The 24899-nt window shown below is 46.6% G+C and overlaps 2 protein-coding genes and 1 non-coding gene across 3 annotated transcripts in view; 2 read left to right on the plus strand and 1 right to left on the minus strand.

Moving 5' to 3' along the window:
- Positions 1-24899, plus strand: part of LOC115322051 (synapsin) — a 110379-nt gene that overhangs the window by 77688 nt on the left and 7792 nt on the right. Inside the window, exons 4-5 of the mRNA XM_029982384.4 lie at positions 16137-16342; positions 23659-23836. Coding sequence (XP_029838244.3) covers positions 16137-16342; positions 23659-23836 — 384 coding nt within the window. The remainder of the gene's footprint in view (positions 1-16136; positions 16343-23658; positions 23837-24899) is intronic.
- On the minus strand, positions 17012-17093 carry Trnac-aca. Its single transcript has one exon. It is a non-coding gene; the product is annotated as a tRNA-Cys (tRNA).
- Positions 18369-23074, plus strand: LOC121833514 (52 kDa repressor of the inhibitor of the protein kinase-like). The gene has a single exon (XM_042286865.1). The coding sequence runs from the start codon at positions 19849-19851 to the stop codon at positions 22270-22272; it is 2424 nt and encodes an 807-aa protein (XP_042142799.1). The 5' UTR covers positions 18369-19848; the 3' UTR covers positions 22273-23074.

Raw genomic sequence — 24899 nt, forward strand, 5'->3', positions numbered from 1 at the left:
TCGCGCTCAGGCGTCGCAAAGACAGTTTAGTATTGTGCGCTTCATTTTTCTTGGGTTGGCCGGGTCATAGGGTCACTCTGGCTTTCCCCTTCGCTCCTTTTTCCTTGTCTGGGAGTTTTACGCTGTTCGCATGACCGAAAAAAAGAAAGAGAAAAAAAGTTTACAAGGCTGTCGCGACGGCTCAGGGCCGGTGGGAGCTCTTCACGCCTCGTGACTAGCCTTCATGAGCGCGACAATTACGTGAAACCGATTACTTTATACCTTGAAAATTCGCAGTAGCTGTCATTTATGTCTTGCCCCCATGCATCTTATTCGTTAAAGGCGAGTTCGTTATATTTGTCATATGCCAGCACGCAGGACTACGGGGATAGCTATATCTTTATACTTGTCGGGGAATAGCTATACTTTGCTTGTTTACGTGTGAAGTTTTTGCAGCAACCGTGAACAACGTCTTCGACGTTTCCAGCATGCAAGCATCAAAAGGGCTAATAGGCAGTTGTTTTCAAGACGTTGGATTAATCTTTGAAGGCGAGCAAGAGTAGTTGCTAAGATAGTGCGGTTAACCTCTTGCATACTCTTGTTTTCGAACAGAAAATTTAATTTTAAATCGGCAATTTGCACGAATTATTAAAGGAGGCATTCATTCGGACTTCAGGATTGTTTTCATTGAGATAGGCGGAGAGCGACAAACAACGCCTGCACACTAAAAAAAATCAGTTCGAAAAAGAACTTTTAGGAGTTCTTCGGCTTGTCCATATTTTGCACCCTAAAAGGTTCTTTTAAGCACCTTATAAAAAAGTTCTTCATGAAGAACCTTTAAGGAGTTCTTTTAAGTTCTCTTTTCAATGAAACAGTTCTTTGCGAGGAACTTGTAAAAAGTTCTTTTCAGCCCTTCTCTCGCTAAAACAGTTCTTGGTGAAGAACCGTTTAACAGTTCTTTTAAGTTCTCTTTTCAATGAAACAAAGTGCCTTTGGAAGGTTCTTATAAGCTTTTTTTAATTAACCAGTTATGAAGAATCTTTATTGAGTTATTTTAGGGTCTAAGGAAATAAGTTCTAAATTACCTTTCAAGGGAACTTTTATGTTGGGTGTGCGAATACCTCCTCGGTTCGAAAGGAAGAGCGATATTTCTAGGTTCAACACTGCAATGAAAGTCATTGTGTACCGCGGACTTCTTGAATCTAGAAATATCGCTGCGCTATTTGAACCGAGGGGTATTCGCACACCCCAACAGTAAAGTTCCCTTGAGAGGTTATTTAGAACTGTTATTTCCTTAGACCCTAAGAAAACTCAATAAAGGTTTTTCATGATTTACTGGTCAATTGGAAGAGCTTATAAGAAGCTTGCAAAGGTATTTGATGAAAAAACGTTCAATCCGAGAGAGAACTAAAAAAAACTACCAAGGATTTTATTTTCACCACTACTTGCTCACCCCTAACTTTTAAGTTACTTTTCACCGAGAGAGCTTTCTATTATGAACCTTTTCAATGAAAGTTTTGTTGCAAAGACCACTTTCGAGTTAACTTGAATAACTTATTCGCAAAAAGCGACTTGGGCAGCAATTTTAGGTGTACAGTAGCTCTTTTGTAAACCGCTCTTTATTGACTGTCTCGAACTGTTCAAAGAGGCAATATACATCACCTAGACGTTTTGCAAACGTCAACAGACGTGCAAAACAGGCTTTGAACAACAAGGCTCCTTTTCTGGGGCCCTACATCTACTGCAGAACCACTGGCTTGGATGGGTATTCAAGTACACATTCATCGTTGATACTCTTGTCAAGACGAAGTATGAGGTATAGGGAATAAAGGTAGGAGAACAAAAGAGGTGCTCTGCAATGTCCAACCTGTCAATGGTGAAATGAAGACAAGATACCGCGGTTCACAAAAAAAAAACATAGTGACGTTTATTGAACATGACTAAATTGAAACTTAGCACATGAGTAGAATGCTTCTCTGCCTAAAATATAGATCAAATATAACACGGCCTAGTGGAACACTGAAATGAGACACTGAAATTTTGGCCTTGAGAAAATGGAGACAACGTTCTAGATGTCTGATTTCATATATGGCACGTTAGCGAGCTCAGATCTATTATTTGACCACTAACAAAAGAAAACAAAAACTGACTTGGAAAAACTTCAAAACCCTTTCTTGTTGAGGTATACTTTATGGATAAAAATGCTATCTTGGAGACGAGATGGACGAGGCAACCACTCAGGTGTGGAAGCAGGAAAAAGGAAATTGCGGCAAAACAAGACTTCTGGCCCCTTCCTTCTCATGATGCCCCTCTCCAACCACACACTGCGAGGGCGCATGGCACAAACAGGTGTTAAACCCAGACAAAGAGCACAACGGCACTGCAAGTAGGCAGCTGCAAACCAGGCTGTTAGTTGAATTTAGACAGTGCCTAACTCTCTTAGTATACCCTTTTTAGGTTTGAAGTAACTCAAAACCAGACAAAACTGATCCACCATTCAGGCTGTCTATTGCTTTGAAAGTTTAGTGGAAAAGGTGTTAAAATTACCACTTCGGGAATGCAGAGGGCCGGGTACAGCTAAATAACATCAGTGGTGGTCTTGCCAGCGATGTCTACCCTCCTTGCCTGTTACGTCTGTGCCATTATTTGAAGTAAGAGCTTCACATCTGTTGCAGCCTTGGAGCATTCAGCAGCCATAATCTCTACGTGGTCTGCACAGTTGTCGGTACCTTCTACGTCATGATGTGGAACCTGCAAAAAAAAGTCAGTGCCATGCACAGAATATGGGATTTGAAGAACAAAGTTGTGTACCAGACGAACTCCAGCAAGCCTTATTTTATGTTATGTAAAAAATTGTAATTTAAACAGTGGGTGCACGGGTCCAAATAGATCAAGTTATATGCACTTAATATTTTAGCTATAATAAGGCAGTTCAATGCAACAAAAGAGATTTAACCGAGAGACAACCAGAGAGTATTTGATATACCTGACAAGCCATGCAACTGTGACTTTTACAGATTACATTTACAGCAATGTGATTCGTTCAAGTCACTTTGGAGCACCTGTTGCAGTAGTCAGAAGTCGATTTAGGAGTAGCCAAAAGTATGTTTAGGAGCTGCTAAAAGATGTATTGGCATGTAAGCAAAAACTTCGTCTTTATTCTTACCACTGTGAATATTATCATACGGTTAATGTGTTGGCATGCTCAACTAAAACACTATCTACTTTGCCCTCCCACTCCTCTGCAACCTTTTGTTAACATCAATTGCTTGACGAGTTTGATTCTCTCGAACAAAGCACTATCTGCTTAGTTGCACATAGAAGCACCAGACATGGCAACAACAGTCTGAGTGATGATGGATAGTATAAACTTCTGTGAATAGTGATTTTAGGTACGGAATCAAAAGTAAAGCAAACAGTACGTACCACTAAAATAAAATAATGTAAAAATAGAAACATTTTGAGTACTCAAAGTGATGTTTTGTTACAGTTCTAAAGGTTATAATAAAACAAAGATTTCGTCATTTGATTGTGAATATCAATGTCGTATATTTAAGACTTCATAACAAGAATCTGCATGCGAACAACAAATATGCCTTTTAAAAACAATCAAGCCGAATTTGGTAAGGTCATTCCCAAGCTTCTAACCATTCCTCTGGACGGGCAAATGAAAACTGTATAAAGATTCCTCTCATTTTGGCAAAAGGTAACAGGCTAAGCACTTTGAAGCATATGGTGCAGCAATTACATAACTACATTTAGCTGAATAACTATTTAAGAACAGTTCCCGCTTCCAGGTTAGTTTTATTTCCTTTAACTGTGTCTGAACCAGATTATAACAAACTTACCATGGTCCTTTTTTTATTTTTGAATACAGTCACTGCGTTGGCGTTTTTCCTTTCGCTTTCGTCCACCACCTTTGCCATAGTTTTCCTTGCTTTGCTGAACTTCTGGCAGATGCATAAGAAGCAACTTTTCTTTTTCATTTTGTTAATAAGGCTGTGCCGCAGTGAATCCTACAGTGAGACTGACGAGTAGCAAGCCTGTTACAATGCAGATAATGAACTTCGATACAAGTTTTTCAATTGTCAGAATGAAAACAAGTTCTTGTAAATCTTACGCAGCGTCCAGTGGAGTCGGCCAGGAAGGCGTATGCCGCTTGGAGAGCACGCATGACATCATCTAGCTAAGACCGACTTGGCGTTCTGGAAAGAAAAAACAACAAATGTTAGCCTCTATTTTAAGATATATAAGTGAGGACTTCAAATGCTGCTGCTTTCGGAGTTTTGCTCAGAATGTCGTCTGCCAACGCAGCGACCAACTTTGTTCGTGCTTCATTTCGTTGTGGTTGAAGGAACAGTTCACTCTTTTCACACAGCCTCCGTAACAGTAGCGAGGGAAATTATGGGAGAGTATATATCTGTGGCCATACATCCTTACAACCTCTGTAGACCAAACTGAGGCTGCTGTGTTACTAGCACGACGCACATTGGAGGGTCCAGGCAAGCTGAAAAATGACAATGTAATTAGTGCATCTCGAATTTCACAAATGGAACGCAAATTTCGAATTGAGTAATGTGCCTCACCTTTCTTTTATGTCTCCTTTTAGCTGTTCAATCAGTTTTAGCAGTTTGACTCGCAGTTTCATAGCAGGGAGCAACTGCTCAATCATCCACACTGACAAGTTTAGTAACGTCTTCCCATCAACCTCTTCTGCATAAAAGATAAAATATTGCACATACAGTTTATATCATACATATATGTTATATATGTTAATGACAGAAGTTATACCACATTTTTCTACCCTTTTATTCCGATGGTGTACACAAATATAGTATAAAGAGAGTGAAGAGGGGGGGGGGGAGGGGGACAACCATAAAGCAGTGGCATGCATCACACCCACACTGCTTCCATTTTCTGGTTCCCCAGATCCTCCCTCGACATGTTTACGTCTCATGTGCTTCCTGAAGCTCTCAAATGCAATAAAATATCGTCCAGACGGAGAGTACTCACCCAACTTGCAAACAGAATTAAAGTCCGGGTCACCATGAGCTATCTGGACATGATTTGTCAGATGACTCCCTATGTGGTAGCACTGCGAAAACTTTGAACACTCGTATCCGCTCATGCTGAAATCGCACAAACGACGACAAATCTCACCAATCGCCGAAAGACCCGGAAGCAGTTCGTCGCTCACAAAACATGTCCAAATATCCACACTGCACTACAAGTTTCATAAAAAAAAATATTCCCGTGCACATGGAAGTATGGAAGGATAGCACCATCGAGACCCCGATCAGCCACCGTTACCGGCGTTACCCTCAACTTGGAAACTGAAAACGCGAGACGAAACCGACGCCGCCAACCAACACAAACAAAGAGGACGGAGCATTCTGCTTACCTTCGAATCTCTGGCCGAAGTCTAGAAGGTTTTGCTTTGTCAACCAATCTGACACGCCCTGGAGCTTCCATCTACACACATCTGTATGTTCTCGCACCGTGAACCCATCCATTGAATGCCGCCGACAGAACCAGGTCGAAACAGTAAACAGCGAACCCCGAATTGTTGGCCGCCGTTACTTTCGAATTTACAAAATCTCACGCAGGCAAACGGCGCGGCACAGCGGCACCACCGGCACTCCTTCGCGCGCAACCGCTTCTTCGAAAACAAAAAAGAAAGAAAAAAAACAAAAAAAAAAACGTTATGAAGAACTTTTTTCCAGGCAAACGTTCTTCATCGCCCGGTCGCCTTTCTGCTGCGCCAGGGGGCGACACTGTTTGAGCGAAAACAGTTCTTCACGAGGAAAAAGAGTTCTTGGGGCGGCGAAGAACCTTTCAAGAACGGATTTTTTTTAGAGTGTGGAGGCCAAGTGAATGTTTTCTTTTAGTAAAAATTTTGCCGATTAAATAAAAAAAAAGTTTTCGAGTATAGTCCTACATGTGCTGCAATTCGTCACCGTAAAGGGCAGAGCACTCCCCACTTTCAAATAAATGTCCATCGACTAAAGTGAGCCTCCCCGTTGAGGCCACGTCCGTCATTATGGGCGTTCTTCCGCGCTTGGAAGTGCCAATTCCTTTTTTTTTTTTTTTTCGGGGGGGGGGGGGGGGGAGGGGGGGGGGAGGGGGGAGAATAAAGCTTTTAGAATGTAAATTAAAAAAAAAAAAAAAAAAAAAAAAACGCACAAAACGAGTTCCGAAACCGAAACACGAGTTATACTCGTGGTCGGGTTTTCTGCTCCGAATAATAGACGGCACGAGTGATTGATACTCGTGATTAGTGGCCGAGGGGTTATTTTTCATACGCTTTGCTGATTTGTGCCAACAACATCATCATCCCCATTAGCATCATCCGTGTGTATTTTATGTTATCGGGCAACAGGTGTTACAGCGACAGTAGCTCGGCTCTTATATGTATGTATTCGTTATTGTCGTTTCTGCTCGGTCCTCCTGAACACGATTCCCAGGATTTTCCGGGCCATTTTCGCTTCCGCCCTCGATTCCACTCCCGTGCCCGATTCGCACTTTCGTTTACGACGAAGACTCCCTCAGGCGCGCCGTAACAGCAAGTTGGCGTTCGTGGCGGACCCACTACGGACTTTTCGAGTTTTCCGTCTGCTCGGACGGCCGTGCGCACGCGCCGGCACAATGGCGTGTCGGCTAACAGCCTCCGTCAAAGTGAGGAGGGCGTCTCTTGCGAATGCCTAACTTCCTGCAAGCGCTCGTTGATTTTCGACGCGTGCTGCGCGTACACGCTGGGGGCAATGGGTTCCCGCAGCTGTCGCCGTAAAAGTCGTTCATACAGCGTTTGTGTTGTGACATGAACAAATATTAAGGCGAAAGCCTTATATCTCCCATTACGCGAAAAGGCGTCGGCGTTGTGCCCGAAAGATGGCCATAAAAATACGTCATCAAGCACGCGCCGCTCAAGGTCAAAGAGGACGCGCCTCAGAAATCAAACACGCAAAGAAAAGCGCAGCAACGCAGATGCTTCGTCACGGAAGACGTGAAGCCGGTGGGGGTGGCGCGCCTGCGCAGTGAGGAACCGCGACGTCACCGCCAACGCCCTGTGCAAAAGGGAGACGTGGCGCGCTGCTTGTAGGCTGCTTCCGAGCTTGCAGGCTGCTTCCGAGCGCGCTGCTTCCGAGCTTGCAGTCGAGCAAGCTCGGAAAGAAAACGAGCGCCTTGACGATGCACTTTTGGCGCTGCATGATTAGCCGAATCCGATCGTAACATATTATTAGGATACCAGCTCTCCGGCCTAAACGGAACATTCAGATTTTCGATATTGACGTCACATCATCCATTTCGCACCACCACGGAAGACATAGATAGAGAGAGAGGGGAAGTTGCTTTAGTACGAATTTTGAGTGACGGGTTAATTCCCTATAATCTCCTAAAGGGAGAATATCGACGTCTGGGACACACAGGAGGGAGTCGTGGTGAGAGGGGAGTTCCTCCTCTTCTCTGATGGTGGCCGGAGAGCTGACGGGATGACGGCAGGCGCACGGCATGTGGCGCTCGCGGTCAGTGCCATGGGCCATCGCCACATATATAGTATACAGGACGAAGAAGAAATGCTTCGAATATGTGTAAGGATCTGCGATATGCTGCGTTTTTGCGCAGCAAACTGCGGCAGGAGTGAAACCACATTTTGTCATGAAACAATACGTTATTTTAAGCGCGCGGCACAGATTGGTCAGAACAATTGCGATCTTGGATCAATTGTCCGCTTTTCCGCTTACACAAAGCATGTCGGTTAAAACACTAGATACTGCCTTCCCCCCCCCCTCCCAACTTACGCACAGACACACGCGTGCGCGCGACAAGCACACACACACACTCAACTTTTTTCCCGAAGTATATACTCCTTGACATGCGGGCCAGATTCAAGCTGTTCAGCGTATTCCAAGCGCGGATGGGGTGGGCAGTATGTAAAATTCAAGTATAGCTATGTATCGTTATGAACACCTCTGTCCCCGAAAAAAAAATCGTCCAGTGAGTTGTCCATAAACACGAGACAAAAATACGTGTATTTTCCTAGCTAGTCCCCGAAAATGCTGTCCATATACACCAACTCATGTTTACAAACAAACCGGAGCGCCCCTAGCAGACGCCACCGGCGCCGCGCATGCGCGGTGGATGGTGGGCAAGAAGCCCGCCGTCGCCCATAAACAAACCATTGAATTGCGTTGTTGTCAGCGTCGGTGGGAGTGCCCGTGCTCTTTTTCGCGTTGGAATTGTTGATGCTACGTCCTCCTAACAATGTCTGACTATTTGAGCGGTTCAGCAAAACTAACGAGGCTAAACTTTGCGTGAATAATGTGACGTGCGCCGATTCATTTCACGTGGACGCCGCAGAATGGGCGCTAAAGCCTGACTCCCACGATGAGATTCTGCTCGCTGTTTTCAGACGCGACGTTGCTCGGACTGCAAAAGCGTGGACCGTAGCTGAGATGGTGGACGTCGATACTGAAAACCGCAAGTAGAATCGGGCATTACAAGTCGGTGATGGCCACTGGTAACAATAATGATAAACATCTTCTTGTATCTGTTTACATTTAGCCTACTTACCCCAACCAACCTTCAAAAGTGTTTTGAGGCCTGCACTTAGTTCTTATCGCAATTACCGGGTCAACGTTTGGTTTCCGGGCCGCTGTCGTTTGAACGAGCTGACGACAAAAAGCAGCCAAGTTTGAAAGAGCAGACGACAGTTCGAACGCATGCGTAATGGGGTACGGGCAAGAAGCACCGCGTCCCGCGTCAACAAACCACTCGAATGTCACGTTGTCGGCGTCTGTGTGAGTCTGCCTACTCTTTTTCGCGTTGGAATTGTCGATTCTACGTCCTCATCGCAATGTCTTACCACTTTAATCGCTTAAGCGAAATTATCAAGGCTCGTTACGCCGCTAAACTTTCCGTAAATAATTTGACGTGCGGCGATTCATTCGCATGAACGCCGCAGAATGGACGCCAAAACCATGATGAGATTCTTCCAGCTATTTTCGGTAGCGACGTCGCTGGTGTTGCAAAAGTGTAGAAGGTAGCGGCGATGATCGACGTCGATACTGAAAATCGGAAGCGGGAACAGACCAAGCGTAACAAGTCGGAGATGACCACCGGTACCAATGATCAACATCTTGTATCTACTTTTTACACCGAGCCTACTTAAGTTTTTTGATGTCTGCAATTACTTCTTATTGCAATCACCGGGTCAAAGTTTGGTTACGGGCCGCTATTGTTTGAACGAGCAGACGACAAAAAGCAGACGTTTGAAAGAGCAGACGAAAGTTCGAACGATCAGGCGGCCGTGTGAATTTGAAGACGCACTGAACCCGTGGGTGGTTCGCACAACTTGGCGGTTTTCCCTCGTTTATGTTGGAACAAAGCAAATACATCTGGCGACCACAAAGTGTTGCCCGCGCACTCAATCGTAGTTCGACAGCGTCTGGTTTGCCCTTTTCACGGCTACTATCCACGTTCTCGGACGAACGGATAGTAGCCGTGATCTTGGTACAACCCCCGTCGCAGCATTTTGACGAGAAAGCAGGCTTTTTGTCTCGTTTCTTCCAAGGGAACACAGGAATGCATATTTGGCACGGCGACTTCTGCCCACCGCCACAGACCGGAAGTGCGTCCGGCGCGCCACCACCGCGGCGTGACGTAGGAGAGTATTATGGACATAATAACGAGAGATGACTGTATTTTTAATTCTTTGCTTATTTTGTATTTCATATTGATTTACATATTGCGAGATCTATTCGTCGATTGTACAAAAAGTATTTCAAGTACTTTTATTTTACATACTGCTCAAATACAATTTTGTAAATTGTTCCTAATCACGTACGATTTCGGGCACTCTGCGTGAGCGTGCTCGCAAAAAACAAACATTTAAAAAAAATTGTTGCGTTTTTCACAGTAAACATGGAAGAAAAAAATTAATTAACGGGGTCGGTAGAATTACGTCATTTTTGGTTGGGCGCACTTATTTTGTTTGTAAAGACTTTGTTGCTTCTATCAAACCTTTGAATTTTTTTTTTTCTGATGTACCGGCGTATAATATGCCAAATAACCTTTGGTTTTAGAGCTCCAACTTTTTTTTGTAGGTAGTGCAGTCTTGGCACACGTACAATTTGATATGGTAAATACAAATTTGTCTAAGTAGTTTGTATTTCGCTACATTTTTGCACGTATTCTGCCCATCCCCGTGTGCGAGAAAATGTGCAACACACCTTGCAGCGTCCTATGTGCGCAGTAATGTTGCGCCAGTGGCGCCAACTGCTGACACTGCCACATTAAAAAAAAAAAAAAAAAAAAAAAATACGAGGAGTTTGCGCCAAGGTGTTCCCAGATCAGAAAACGTTTATTAACAATGATTGGGGTCCGTCACACCTCTTGACTGAAGTCATCTGTTTGCTAAAACCACGACGAAGAGAGAAGGTTCGGAACAAGGCCATAAAGGGGTCCGAAATTCCACTCGGGCTTCGCGCATTCCTTACCAGGGTCGCTGTCGGGTTGGGGTTCCTAATAGCGAGTTCGTTTCACACGCACTGGCACCGTTCGAGTTCTCTCCCAGAATGCACCGCACTCTCAGAGTGTTGCACGGAAAACTGGACTCAAACGAACTCGCCAAATGCACCAAGTGCAGAAGACTGATGCTGCCGCCATCTATGTTGTAGAAAAGGTACCGACTTCAAACCGAAACTAGCGCCTTTCTGATCGGAGTGATGCGTGGGAATGCGAGAATGCAGTCGCTACCAACGTTTATCTACAAACGTTGGTCGCTGCAACCTGTAGTTTATAGTTGCGATGACTTCAAGCAGCTCGGCTGCCGTAGAGATAGTTACAGACGGCGTAAATTTCCGCAACCAGCTGTCTACAAAGCAGCTGGTTTCGATCTTTCAATTCTTATAACCGTTTACACTGAAGAAAACTGATGATGCTGTCCGAGCACAAGCATGATCCGTTTGAGCATGGTATTATGCGTGAACCACTGAAAGGGTGCGGCTTAAAACTAGCCTGTTGGAATATCCAGCAAAACTGGGACTTTCGATTTGGATCGTCATTATAGGTGGATCAAATGATCCACCTATAATGCCTCGGTGAGGGCGTCGAGAACGAGAGCATTCTCGAACAAAATACAACGGGGCAAGTTAGCTGACGTAGGTAAATGTTAAACATGATGATGTTGCCCAATCCTCGGGTAAAGTTACCATCTTTAGCTTTCTCTGATGCTTATTGGGCAGTCAGAGGTTTCTGCTGAGAGAGTTTTGTCGACAAATGTTAAATTTTTCAGCCGCACACGGATGGTGATAGATATCTCGGGGGCCGCTTTTACGTTTGTTCTGAGCATTCCTTTACACATTGGTATATTTCAGCGTCTGTGCGGCAACAGAGCGATTTAAAACCTGCAAATAAATCACGGGTTGTCAATTGCTTCCTTCGGGAAATAGCAGACGCTCACAATTCAAGCTCGCGTTTGATTTCGTGGCCCGTGGGACGCGATTTCTATCAGAAAATCTACTTTTTTTTCCGTTCGGTTTCGCGACACATCGTAGCAGACGAACCCTCGTCGTCTGCTCCCGCTCCTCGCCGGCCCCGCCGGAGCGAGGCATGACGGGATTGCATTTTGGCGCACTCCCGATTTTCTCGGTGCAGCGAGTGCATGCACGCGTGGGGTGTCAGCGCTGAAACGAACTCGGAGAGTGCAACCACTCGTGGAGTGCCGGCCGAAACGAACCCGTTCCACGCTGCGAGTGGGCACGCGTGGGCACGAGTGCCGTGAAACGAACTCGCTATAAGGGGTTCCTCGAGCTGCTCTCATGCTGCGCCATCTCGCGGCGTTTGTCATAAATGGAAGCGAACCTACGACATACATGCTCCGCGGCGCGAGGCGGAGCAGTACATGATTAAAGCCCCTTCATGTTTCAAAAGTAACGCAAGGTGCATGTATGCACGAGGCACGTGCAACATGCAGCCTTTGGAAAGATCATGGCGGCACAGCACAGCTAGCACTGAGCTCGATTTCAGACGCCATGTTCTTCCCAGCGTGGCGCGCGGCACGTGTCCTCGTGCATTTCCACAACAATGAGTGGCGCCACGTTTCCCAGGAAACAGGGGCTTTAGTTCATGACACGTCTATCCTTGCACCGTGACTGAAACTGAGTTTTAGTAGATCGTTCCGATACCCGCGATAACGACACGATGCTCGCGCAGAGGCGGCGGCGGAGTATCGGGTATCGTTGTCAGAGTCGTCGGAACGAACTACTAAAACTTACTATAACTTAGACCCCGGCCGCTACACTACCGGATCGTAAGGGTCGGCTTGTGCAAACTCACAAGTTTTGATTGTCACTTTTGAAGAATCAACTGTTTGATTTGAACTCCGTATCAAACACTGGCAGTACTTAATTAGACTCATTGTTCGTGGTCTGTTCGGGCGTGCTTCTTAGCACGCAACGGTACACTGCAGTGAAGCGACAGCCGCGGAATGGACATCGCGATTTGGCGGCTGTTGCATGGTTTGCCGCAACGCAAGCGCACGCTAAAAAGGAAAAAACAAACAAAACACTCTCGTTTACAACGGGATGGTGCACAATGCACGCGCACGTAATGGGTAGTAAAAAGAAAACAAACATACAAAAAGCTGTGAACATCGTTGTGAAAATTTAACTTGACAAGTTTCGTACATTATTTGGCGTGTTTTTCGAAATTCGAAAATTCTCGGCCAACAAAAATTCCTAAAAATGGAGTAGTTAAAAAACAAAGAAAGAAAACAAACTCTTTCTGGGAACAACAAACAGCCAGAAATATTACTTCAACAGTTGTCACTTTCGACCTTGCAGAACCAGTATTCCGTACAGCCAGGCTCACAGGTTTAAACGTGTATGTCCTAATAACGATAATTTTGACACCAGAACTAATCAATTATGCGAGCTTTTAAAAGAACAGGGGTAGCCAGTAAAAACCATAAATGATGCAATTAGTAAGGTGCGCGCTCTTGAACGTGACCTCTTGTGAGGTGACAGCGGTCCCCAGGCAAAAGCAAGCCGGCAGGCTAGCCTCGTGCTGACCTTACGCCATAGAAAGTACAAACGCCAGCTTCACCTACAAAATGTATGGCAACTTGAATTCCGACATCAGTAATTTAGTATACCTTTTACAACGCAGCACTTGCGGTGTGCAGTACGTGGGTCAGACAGAGACACCTTTCCGATTCCGTTTTAATGTTCACAGAGCGCATGCAAAATCAATCCCCACACTCCCCCTTTTAAAACATGTTAGCATGCCAAAACATTCATTTGATAAGCTTGAAGTTACATTTTTACAGTCTGGTTTCAAAACCAACCGAGATGGCAAACAAAAAGAATCGTACCTTATTCACAAGTTTAACACTATCAAAGCCGGGATCAATGAACATCCTGGCATTATGACTTTTATTCACGCGGTGAACATACCCGATCCTCCTGTATTTGCGTGGGCATACACATTCCACAGGCTATAGGCCATCCACGCTTTATTTTATGTAGAGGTCGTTCTAATATTTTGTTGTATTCTTTTTTTTTTTTTTTGTGGCTTTGCACTTTACTGATTTTGACCTTCGCCGAGCATTTGGCGTCTGCTGTTTTGTGGCTGTATCTCTGTTTTCACTCAGTCAGAATTCCCAGTGTTGTACGCACATTTTTCTTTTGGGCCAGGTTTACGCTGGGGGCTTATCTTTCGGGCTAAGCCCCAAATAATCGGCTATTGTGGCGATAACTGCGTCGAGTCTATCATGGGGCTCTTGAAGGAGCCAAATGTTTTGAATTAGCATAATCCCTTTAAGTCATGGGCCATGTGATGTAGCCAAGGTGTGTCAACATTTCAGCTCATGTAAAGGCCCGTTCACACTCTTGCGACCTCTTAAAACTGGCACACTGTCGCCATCTATTGGGTAGCACTGTAAATTTGGCGATCCGGCATATTTTCTATTTATCTCGCGCATTATCCTATCTTTCTTGGCTCGAAAAACTTTTGTCAATGTTATAAATGAGCCTTTCTCATAGGTATTACGCACATTTGACCTCGGAAATCTTGCAAAACCTTCACTCTTGTGAAATGCAGTTCCAGGGTCACCGCATATATGGCGCCAGCGTGTTCTCTCGTCCTAAGAAATTTTAAGAGGTTTCAACTGGTCTCATCTCTCTCAGTTATACTCGGTTACAAGTGCGTGAACGGCCCTTTATAGACCTTTTTCACAAGGGCGCAACCATCTTGAATTGTCGTCACTTCCAGTATGGGCGAACACACATTCTCGTTTTGCCTCCCCTCTATTTTTTTACTATTTGCAGGGTGAAACGTTTTGACATTTTATCGTCGCCCATACGGGATATGCCTACTTGGCGGTCGGGGGCGAGAGTAAGCGGAAAAGACCTTTTCTGTGTACTCTCGTCACCAACTGCCTAATAGGCGTATCCGGTATGGGCAACGAAAAAATACTAAAACGTTTCAACTTGTAACTAGTAAAAATATAAGGGGGAGGCAGAACGATAATGTGTGACGGGTACCCTTATATCCTAAGTGTCTTCTATAGGCATGGCAACGGCAAAACAGTGCTTTCGCCCATACTGGAAGTGACGACATTTCAAGATGGCGGCGCCCTTAAAGAAAGGGTCTATACGTTATAAAACTCCAAACAACCGCCTCAAGTACGTTTTTCTGCTGTATATACTTTTCCGCACCCTGCACTATGTTTTCTCTCTCTTTCTCTGTATGTGATATATATATATACATACATATATGGCTGTTGCATGTTGACATATATATATATTCAACATGCGTCAGTATCACGGGTGGTGAAAGGGGAGAAGAGGGGGGGGTGGGGCAGTCGAAACAGTTTTGAGTGTGGGGAGGGGGGGGAGCTAGGGCATGCCCCCACTGGTTTAGAACCTGTGGGGGTGACTGCCCCACCCCCGGTTCCGGAGCCCCTGCCTCCTGTGCACATTGGGTGCATATGCACGTGCATGCATTGTCGCGTGGCGAGGAAGATGGTTGGCGGCGTTTGATGCTTTGCCTCCTCCTCGCATCTCACACTGCGAATGCAGTCCGTAAACCTTGAGACACTGATCGAGCAGTTGGAAACGCACACTACCCTTGTTTAACAATGTGTCGGTGTCCACTGTCGAAGTCATGTGTGTTGTTCTCAATTTAGTGCAAAATTCCCTGAAATTCTACAACGTAAAATGCACCATTAAAATATGTCTCTGATGAAAATTTGAAATCGCTACGTGCAAGTGCCTGTTTTTACGGTCGATTTTAAGGCGAGTCCCGGTGTTCGTGACAGCTTATAGAGAATTCTAGAAAAGGGATTCTGGAAGGGCATGCTGGGCTGCGATTTTTTTTACAAACAATGGTATGTGATAGAGCCACAAAATCTTGATCTTTATTTGCACACATAAAAAAAAAAAAAAGAGTGAACACTGGAGGCATGTGCGGCTGGCAGAAAGGTCAACCCGTATGCTTGGAGCAGTGGCGTACCAACTTGTTTTTAGTGTGTGTAGGGGGGGGGGGGGGGGCAAACCAGACACCACCCCTGGGGCGGGGCCCAGTGTTCTTGGTATCCCTTGAGCGCAGCCGGCCAGTGTTTGCCCCGCCCAGTAGCGGCTGTTTCAGAGGGAAGGGGGGGGGGGGGCAAAACACATGCATTGCCCCCCCCACCCTATTCTGAAAACTGGTGGAAAGGGCAAGCTTGCCCCCCCCCCCCCCCCCCCCCCCCCCCCCCGGTTGGTACGCCCATCGCATGGAGTGCCTGCTAGCCTAACTTAGAGTATCACCACTCTATTTCCAGATTATCTTGTGCGTCGCCATTTTAGTGCTTAGTTCAAAGCGGACACTCTTTTTGCTCATTACGATCTGAAAATACGGTTTCATCTTCAGATAATGGCGCCGGGAACCTCGGGCGATATCGTTTTGCTTTTTCGTGGACCGTTTAAACGTTTCTAGATGACGGAAATCCGTTTCCCGTGATTTTGGATAAAGCTTCAGACACCTGGCAGCCATGAAAGCGCCAAGATAGCCAAAGTGTCGTTAATTTGTAGCATAGCTTATTCTTCGGCTCCAGCGCGTACATGACGTTGTACGCGTCGGAGCGCGTATCCTGACCGTGCGCCCGTTCCTCGCAGCTGACGGCCAACAAGTTCCCGTGCGTGGTGAAGGTGGGGCATGCACACGGCGGCCTGGGCAAGATGAAGGTGGAGAACAACCAGGACTTCCAGGAGGTGGCCAGCGTGGTGGCCCTGACGGGCAGCTACTGCGTCGTCGAGCCCCTGGTGGACACGCGCTGCGACCTCCACGTCCAGAAGATCGGCACCAGCTACAAGGCCTTCGTGTGCGTACGCGCACCCCTCGGCAGGTTGCTTGTCCTCTCAGTCGCACGTGCGGCGCCAACGTCGCTCGCTTGTTTAAAGGGACACTGACAGGATATCTATGCTTGCCAAGGTTTTTATTTGTACGTGACATACGAGAGCCCGTCTACCCAGAAGACAATCTGCGGCTCGAAATTCGTTTCTGTTCTGCCCGAAAACCGCCGATCGACAACTGGTTGGTTCAAGTCGCGCTCACTCTCTTCTCTGTGGTCACGTGCAGTTCACTATGGTTTAGGCACACACACAAAATATAATCAAAGTCGTGGGTCATCGAAAACACATACTCAATATTAAATATAGAAAACATTAAGATACCCATTTTTTGTGGCTCCAAAAAACTGCAAATATGCATTTAAAAAAAAAAAAAAAAAAAAAAGCTGAACAGTTACGTGATTTTTGGCAGCTCTCAATATATTTCTTCTTATTTGCCTTTTTATTACTTTATTAAAAATATCTGTGACGTAGCAAAATATTGATTGGGTAGTCTTCCGACGCTATATAAAAATCGCCTAACAAAAAATTTTAAAAACATTTTTTTTAGGGGCGAAGCCCTTTAGGGTTTAGCCTTGTCAATCCATCCATCCGTCTGTCCGGCCGGCGTCCGCACTCACATAAAAAGAAAAAAATGTTTGCGCAGTCGGCAGGATTCCAACCTGTGCGGGGAGACCCCAATGGATTTGTAGTCCATCGCCTTAACCACTCGACCACAACTGCGGGACGAGTAGGGGGCTCTGAGATGTGGTAGTAACTCAAGAGCTGGGGTTTCTGTCATCAATGAAACGTTGCATGTAGTCGCTCAACGTCTATACAGGAGAGGGCACTGCGGAGAAATGCGTATATAATCGCGTTAAACTTTGCATGCATTTGCTCAACGTTTATAGATGAGAAGGCGCTGCGGTCAAATGCTCAAATGCGTATATAACCACGTTCCATACCACACATTCTCTTTCTGACATGGACCGTCAGGGGCGGATTTAGGGGGGGGGGGGCGGGGGGGGGGGGCGGCCGCCCCCCCCAAAACAATTCTGAATTTTTTTTTTTTTTTTTTTAGTATTTGGTTTTGGTCAAGTAGCGATTATTTGGTCAGCAAACTAGATCTGTGCTACCGACGCAGGACAGTAGATTCGGCCTTCTGTTTTTCCTTGGCAACGTCTTTGTTATTTAATAAAAAAAATGGAGAGACAGGAGTGGACAAGTTTACCAGACGCGAAATGTACCGGCGAAGGGAAAGCGGTGTTTGTTCAAAGTTCAGAACCTAAGATAGCAGCTTTGCGGCGCGGGCTCGTCCAAAGCGTCTCTCCACCCTGTACGAAGGCGGCGGCTTTGGTATCGAGGCTCCCTCCTCCCTCCGTCCCTCTGTAGAGCCATCCTGTGCCGCTGAATTGGCACCACTGGTTGAAAGGCGAAGAGAGGCGGGAAAAGTCCACTATTACCGCAAGACTCGGATAAAGGGGTGGAGGGGAGGTTGTTCGGTGTCGACGCCCAGCCATGTCTCTCGGGTAGCATGGTCATCTCGCTGGCGTCCAGCCTTTCTCACTTCATAGCAAAATATGTGATCGAAGACGACCATCTCCCGAACAATCGGACCTGAAGACGACGATTATCCCCCCACTTTGGAATCCTGCGAATGGGGATGGGAAACATCTCCAAGGTCTTCAATTGGCTGCTGGACGCTCCCTGGATTGTTTCCCCGCAGACAGCCGGCTCCGTTTAATCTCCCCTCCCGCCACCGTGGCGGATAAGAATCGGGAAAGCACGGAACACACATTGTCGCGTTCCGCCGCCTCGGCGCCAGCCGCAGGTAGAAGTCCGAAGGGTTGACACGTGACGTGAGGGAGAGGAGTCCTTGAGCGGCGCTTCCCCGGAAGCGACTGACGCCAGCCAGACTGGCAAGGCCCCGAGCGTTCGGCTAAGCCTCGGCGAAACCTTCCCCCAAAGTGGTCTTAACGACTGGGAAAATGCTTCGATGACCTTCCCACGCACTCACACACACATGGAGGTGGGACGGGTCATAACAAGGTGTTGTTGAGATGGCGATAGCGAGGTCAACAAGAAATACAAAGAGAGCGCGCATACCAAAGCTCAACTGGTTCATTTTCGCTTCCCGTCTTAGGCGACGGGCATTCCCCTCTCCTCGGCTACGTTCTCCCGAAGCGGGAGGAGCGCAGCAAGGCCACGAGGCAGGGCGAGTTCTCTCGAGCGGTCAGCAACGTAGGTCACCACATTGTACACGCGTGCGTGTGTGGGCTCTGAGTGATGCGCCGCCGGGCCTGAGCGAAGGTAACTCGGGAACGCCAGCGCTCACGTTTCACAAGTTAGGAACGGTCGGTCAGGCTACTTTGAAGGGGAGTCAGTTGGGTAGTTTAGAGCGCCGAGAACAGTGCAGCTCCAAGATCCGCGAGGGAAACCAAACGTGGACTTCTTTACCGTGTTGCACCATTCATCCCTTCTCCGTCGCGGATCGCTGTTTTTCAGTGACGATTGACATGGAAGACGTGGTGACGCGCACGTTCGAGCTTAGTGGCGGCGCTTTCGACCTGTCGTTCACACGTTCACTCCTGGGCAAAACAGTGATTCGGCCGGTAGCGAGAAAGTGCTGTTGACCTCCAGAGACAAAGTGAGCCCAAGGCGGATGAAGTAACCGGGAGTCGAGTTCTGCAGCCGCTACAATGGTGAGTTGCACTTTAGGCCGTAAAATGACGTTGCTCTTTCGACAAATCATAACGAGGCATTTTCTGCACTTCGCTCGCGTATGAGGTGGTTGGTAGCCGTGACCCATGCCGGAAAAGTAATTGACATAGGTAGTAAGGAAAAAAAAAAGCTAAATGAAACGTGTGGACTGTTCGTTTCTTTTCCACCATCCGCAGCGACATAACGAAAACGTCGCGCTGCAGACATTAATTGTTTCCTCCTCTTTCTATGCATAAAAATTAGTCATAGACTGTGTGCGGCGTTTCTTTCGGTCGATGGATAATCAAAATATTTATGCGAAATTCGCTCACTAAATCCTTTCGTGGCGTGGAAAGACACTGATGGTTTTAAGAACCCCCAGCCAACCAGCGTTTGGGACTTGGTATGTTATATTGAGCTATTTTTTCTAATAGATTTTCTTTGTATTTGTGTACGCAGCCTTTACTACTTTCACGTTCTATTTACACTTCGGCTTGAGACGCATAAGATCGCACAGCTGATATTGGTAATTAGTGCTGATTCAGTCACTCGTGGTATTTATAAATTACGTCACTTATGAATGAGTTCTATCTGTTTAGTAAAACAAGTTGTTTTTACATAGAGTGAAGATGGTCCACCAAAGTCGTCCAAGCGGAAAAGTACCACTCTGCATAACTTCTTCCAAGCTGTGCCCAAAAAGATTATCACTGAGGCAGACATTGCAAGCAACGACTCGAAGCTCACTTTGAAGTCTGATGGCGTGGATGAACAACTCAAGATTGAGGCTCTCCCGTCGCCCATGGTCAAGAATTTTGACGGAACTACCCCACTAGATCCAGCCGTCCACACAGTTCGGAATCCAGCGGCTGACTTTGGTTTGCAATATGACATTGGCAACTTCGTTGGGGCGAGGCCAGACGACCACACCGTGGTTGGCTTACTCGAACACCATTGGATGCCACCTCAAGGTTACTCCTTCCCTTTCTCCGAACACAACAAGGGACAGACAGTCGAACGGAGGTACGTCAGAAGTGACCACCTGCTGAAATATCCTTGGCTGGTTGTCTCGGATGCCAAGGCAGGTTTGTTCTGCAAATTTTGTCCTCTTTTTGCCACCGGGCACATTGGGGGTAAACACAAGACAGTTGCCCTTCAGGCTCTTGTAACGGAGCCTTTGAAAAAATTCGCGAAGCTTCTGGGGAAAGATGGAGCTTTGGAAACCCATTCCAAAGCTAGATATCACATCGAAGCAGTGGAAGCGGGCAAGGCTTTTCTGAAAGCTTGTCGCGACCCAGCAAGGGTCGTGGCAAACCAGATCGATACACAGCGAATGCGGCAGGTGTCTGAAAACCGCGCGCGGCTTGTCTCGATTGTCGACAACGTTGTGTTCTTGGCCCGGCAGAATATTGCCTTCCGTGGACATCGGGATGACGGCCCAGTGGTCACTGGGAAGAACGGCAATGACAGTTCAGAGAATGGAGGAAACTTCAAGGAGCTGCTGCGCTTCAGAGTGAAATGTGGTGACCATGCCCTCGAAAAACATCTCTCCACAGCCACAGGAAGGAAGATGTTCACAAGCAAAACAACTCAAAATGCCCTTATTGAATGTTGCGGAGACGAAGTTCTGTCCGTGATCTTGGCACGAGTTCGGCAGAGCAAATATTATGGCATTATGTTCGACGAGACAACCGACGTGGCTCACAAGTCTCAGCTATCTCTTGTTTTGAGGTATGAACATGATTTAAAGATCAGAGAAGATTTTGTGGGTTTCTTAGATCCTCGAGAACTCAAGCCTCAAGATTCAAATCAGAATCGGAATTCGTCCATGTCGGACAGCGGGTCCGACGAGGAAGAGCAAGACGAAGACGACGCACTGGAGCCAACACTGACTGGTACCAAGCTCGGAAAAATCGTGCTAAGTCTACTGAGGTCATTGTCTCTCAACCCCAAAGGCTGTGTAGGCATTGCAACAGACGGATGCTCAGTAATGACTTCCGAGCTCTGCGGTGCCATTCAGGAAATCCAAAAAGTAGCCGTGCATGCAGTTCGATGCCCCTGCTTCAACCACAGCTTGAACCTTTCTATATCCAAAACATCAACTGTGCAAAGTGTCCGAAACACCACCGGGACAATGCGGGAAGTCATTGCGTTTTTTACGGCCTCGCCCAAGCGTAACGCCGTTTTGAAACTCCAGCTTGGCAAACAGCTGACCAAGTTATGCGACACACGTTGGGTCGAACGTCACGACGCTGTTTTGCAGTTTAGAGAGAGCCTGGGAAGCATCGCAAAGGCGTTGGAAACGGTTTCGCAATGGCGAGAACCAAGCTCGGCTGCCAAGGCAAGATCACTGCTTATCTCAATCCTGGATGCCGAATTTGTAATTGCAACCGTAGCTCTCTACGATGTACTCTCAGTCACGCTTCCCCTAAGTCGGCTGCTCCAAAAGCCGGATCTGGAAATGAACAGTGCCTCGGACATCGTAAAAGACACGATCGTCGTCCTGAGCGAAAAGCGGAACCCATTAAACGTCGAGAAGACTTTCAGAGAAATTTTCGCGCATGCAGAAGAAATTGCCGAGAATATGGGAGCGCAACTAGATGTGCCTCGTCTAGTCCAACGACAAATGAGCTGCGAAAAATTGCCTCCACAGACAGCCGAGTCATACTTCCGCGCACATGTATACATTCCTCTTGTGGAATCTGTCGTGGAAGATCTTAAGCAGCGTTTTCCGGAAGAGGTGCTGGAGGTGTACAGCCTCAACACACTTTTGCCTCGCCATGTGAATGAGAAGGGAGCTGAAGCAAAGCTCAGCATCCTGGCGGCAAAATACGGCGTGCTCCTCGGAATGGGGGACGTAGCTTTGCAGACCATCATCAGAGCCGAATTTTCACTGTGGGCGGCGAAATGGAGACGCGAACAAGAGAAGGGGCCTCTTCCATCGACAGCTGTGGAGACACTTGAAGAGTCGGAGCCAGAGCTCTATCCGAACATCAGGACTCTGCTGCGCGTTCTCGCTACACTGCCCGTTAGTGTTGCGACGGCTGAGCGGTCTTTCTCCACCCTTCGTCGAATTAAAACTTGGATTCGATCGCGGTGCGGCGAAAAGAGACTCAACGGTCTTGCCCTCCTCCACGTCCACCGAGACGTGAACGTCGACCAAGAGAAGGTGGTAGACCGCTACGCGCAGGGAGCACGACGAAGGAAGGCGATGTTCGTGCTCTGAAGATGAAGAACATTTAATTTGATAACTTGTGTAAATAATTATGTCTCTATTTTATCCTCCCCAAATGTAGGTTTTTTTTTTTTCTTCATCTCATTAGATAAACATGAATCTGTTTAATAAATAAGTTTAATGTTGCTCCATGCAATTTGTCTAGGCACTGCGCTGAAGACCATTTGAGCTGGCATTTTTGTTTTTTTATTGGTTTCACGGATCCACAAGACCATAAAGAATCGAACAGAGTTTAATTACTCCAACAAAATGCTCACTTTTCTCAAGAACTCTGCATTTTCGAGAGTGAGTCAATAAAATAACAATGCAATTAAGAAGGTATTTTGATCACGTTCGTCCAGGATTTAGAAAGTCTCCATATTATTCGGCCGTCTTACATTTGTCTTGCTAACAAATCCTTTCCTCTCCGGTCTTTGTGGTGTTTTTTTTTGTTGTTTTTTTTTTTGTCTAAATTGATGTATCTTGTTTGATCGAGTCCCTGCACAAACTCTTTCACACCGGGTGCCTCAATTGCCCGTGTTGCTTAAATGGTTTAGACAAAGAATTTAGAACCATGCATACGTATGTCTTTCTCTATCTCTATTTTTGTTTTTTACCACTTATAGTGCTAACCTTTGAACCACTGAAGCAACAGGTGCGGGTTTATATAAAAGAACAAGAAACTAATACAAATTTGGTGGGAATTTTTAGGCTGTAACAAACGCTAAAACACGATTAATAGTTGCTTTTTGTAGGTGCCTCAAAAATCGCTAGCCCGCGAGCAAAAAAAAAAAAAATCCTCACCGCCCCCCCCAAACCTTAGCCATAAATCCGCCCCTGTGGACCGTTGACTTAAGCGGTGGAGATACGTTCCCACGGCTTCAAGCGGATCAAAGCTGATCCCCTAGAAGAACCACTGGTTCTGCATTTCACTGACCATAAAGCAGTAATAATCAAGCTGAAACGCAACTTGGAACTCAGCACTACCTATGAGCAATAAAAAAAAAAGTCAGCACTACCTATGAACAATAAAACCAGTATCATCAGCACCACCAGAGCTTCTCCCCAATCAACATCGTTCACCACGTGGAGATGCAGTCATTTTTTTCTTGGGGGGTGTCAGCATTTTTTTAAACAGAATAATTACTATTACTATACACGTTTTAGGGGAGGGGGTTGGGCTTTGTTGCTGCTTTTTGGGGCCAGATAAACATGGAAGCTTATCTGGCCTCAACAAAAGGAAATCCCTCCGAGTCAAGATAGCAGTGGGAGAGGGGGAAATGGGAGGTGTGGCAAGAAGGATTTTCCTACCTTGCAGAAAAACTTTTTGTAGGTCAGGCTTTAAATGAGCTCGCTCAGCATGTACACCGCATGATGATGATGATGACGACGACGCAGGCGTAAGAGCATCAGCGGCAACTGGAAGGCCAACATTGGCTCGGCCATCCTGGAGCAGGTGCCCATGACGGAGCGCTACAAGCAGTGGGTGGATGCCGTCTCGGAGCTCTTTGGCGGCCTCGACATCTGCGCCGTCGAGGCCATTCAGGGCAAGGATGGCCGAGAGTACATCACGGAGGTGGGACCCCTTGCCCTCTTTAAATGCCGGGATCCCCGATTCCCAGGGGAAATTTGGTCCATTTGCAGCCAGATTATGCAAGTGGTCTTAGCTGGATTTTATCTCATTTAAAGCTTGATCCAGCCAAGACCAGTTCTGTAATCCAGCTGCAGGTAGGCTGACTTTCAGCTTTGTTAAAGGGGCCCTACAAACCTATTTAAGTGCTTACCTTTTTTGCGGTTTCCACGTCCCTTGTGGTTCGGGCAACCCAGCGGGCACGGAGAGAGTAACTAAATATCAGTCCATCAGATTTTAACCGGATGACGTGGAAACCTCCTTCTCCTACAGCGGCGCCCCGTGGTGTCGAACGCGTGTGGCATGTGACGAAATCGTGACGTTGGTCCTGGCCAGGCAAGGAGAGAAAGAACTCTCCGTTCCCGGGCTGCTCTCTCTCCTCGACCTTGCCTCCTTTTTTCAGTCTTCCCCTCCCTCCCCACATTCCTCAATCACCGCGGTCTGCGGGCGCGGGAAAAGGGGGGACAGAGGACCAAGGACGTCATGAAGGAGGTTATTTTTTGCTTGTTTTTGTAATTTTAATATGCATATAACCTTTAAAATAAAGCGAATTTTGAGAAAAGAAAACGTTCATCGAGTTACTACATTCAGTGCGCTCAAGTTCAGTGCAAATTAAAAAAATAAAACAGTAAAAAAAGCCGTTGCAGGGCCCTTTTAAGTGTGGGTAGGGTAGAGTTGTCCTTTACTATGCGTGTGGTCAAATTAATGATTAGGGATTGAATTCCTTTGCACGCAAGTGCAGGTGTCTGCCACAAGGTGGCAAGGGCTGGAGCACTTTTAAAGATTACCTAATGTGTGACTTACACCAATTGCTCATTCTAACCATTTGCTTGAGTTTTACCCACATTTCATTGTGTATACGTAGTTCTCACGGACGTCACAGCCGGTGCCTGTGGGATATGTCGGCGCCATTACCAGGTACTGATATAGTTTCGGTGTCTGGATTGGTGCCGGCAACGTTGGCCGCTGCTGCGTTGGCTGCGTCGCTACAGTATCTGCGGCGCACACA

Source organism: Ixodes scapularis, unplaced genomic scaffold, assembly GCF_016920785.2.
Source record: "Ixodes scapularis isolate PalLabHiFi unplaced genomic scaffold, ASM1692078v2 PGA_scaffold8__174_contigs__length_109621045, whole genome shotgun sequence".
Lineage (NCBI taxonomy): Eukaryota > Metazoa > Arthropoda > Arachnida > Ixodida > Ixodidae > Ixodes > Ixodes scapularis.

Bases quoted from the DNA above. Each gene is read 5' to 3' on its own strand.
- LOC121833514 (XM_042286865.1), top strand. From the start codon at position 19,849: ATGGTCAAGAATTTTGACGGAACTACCCCACTAGATCCAGCCGTCCAC.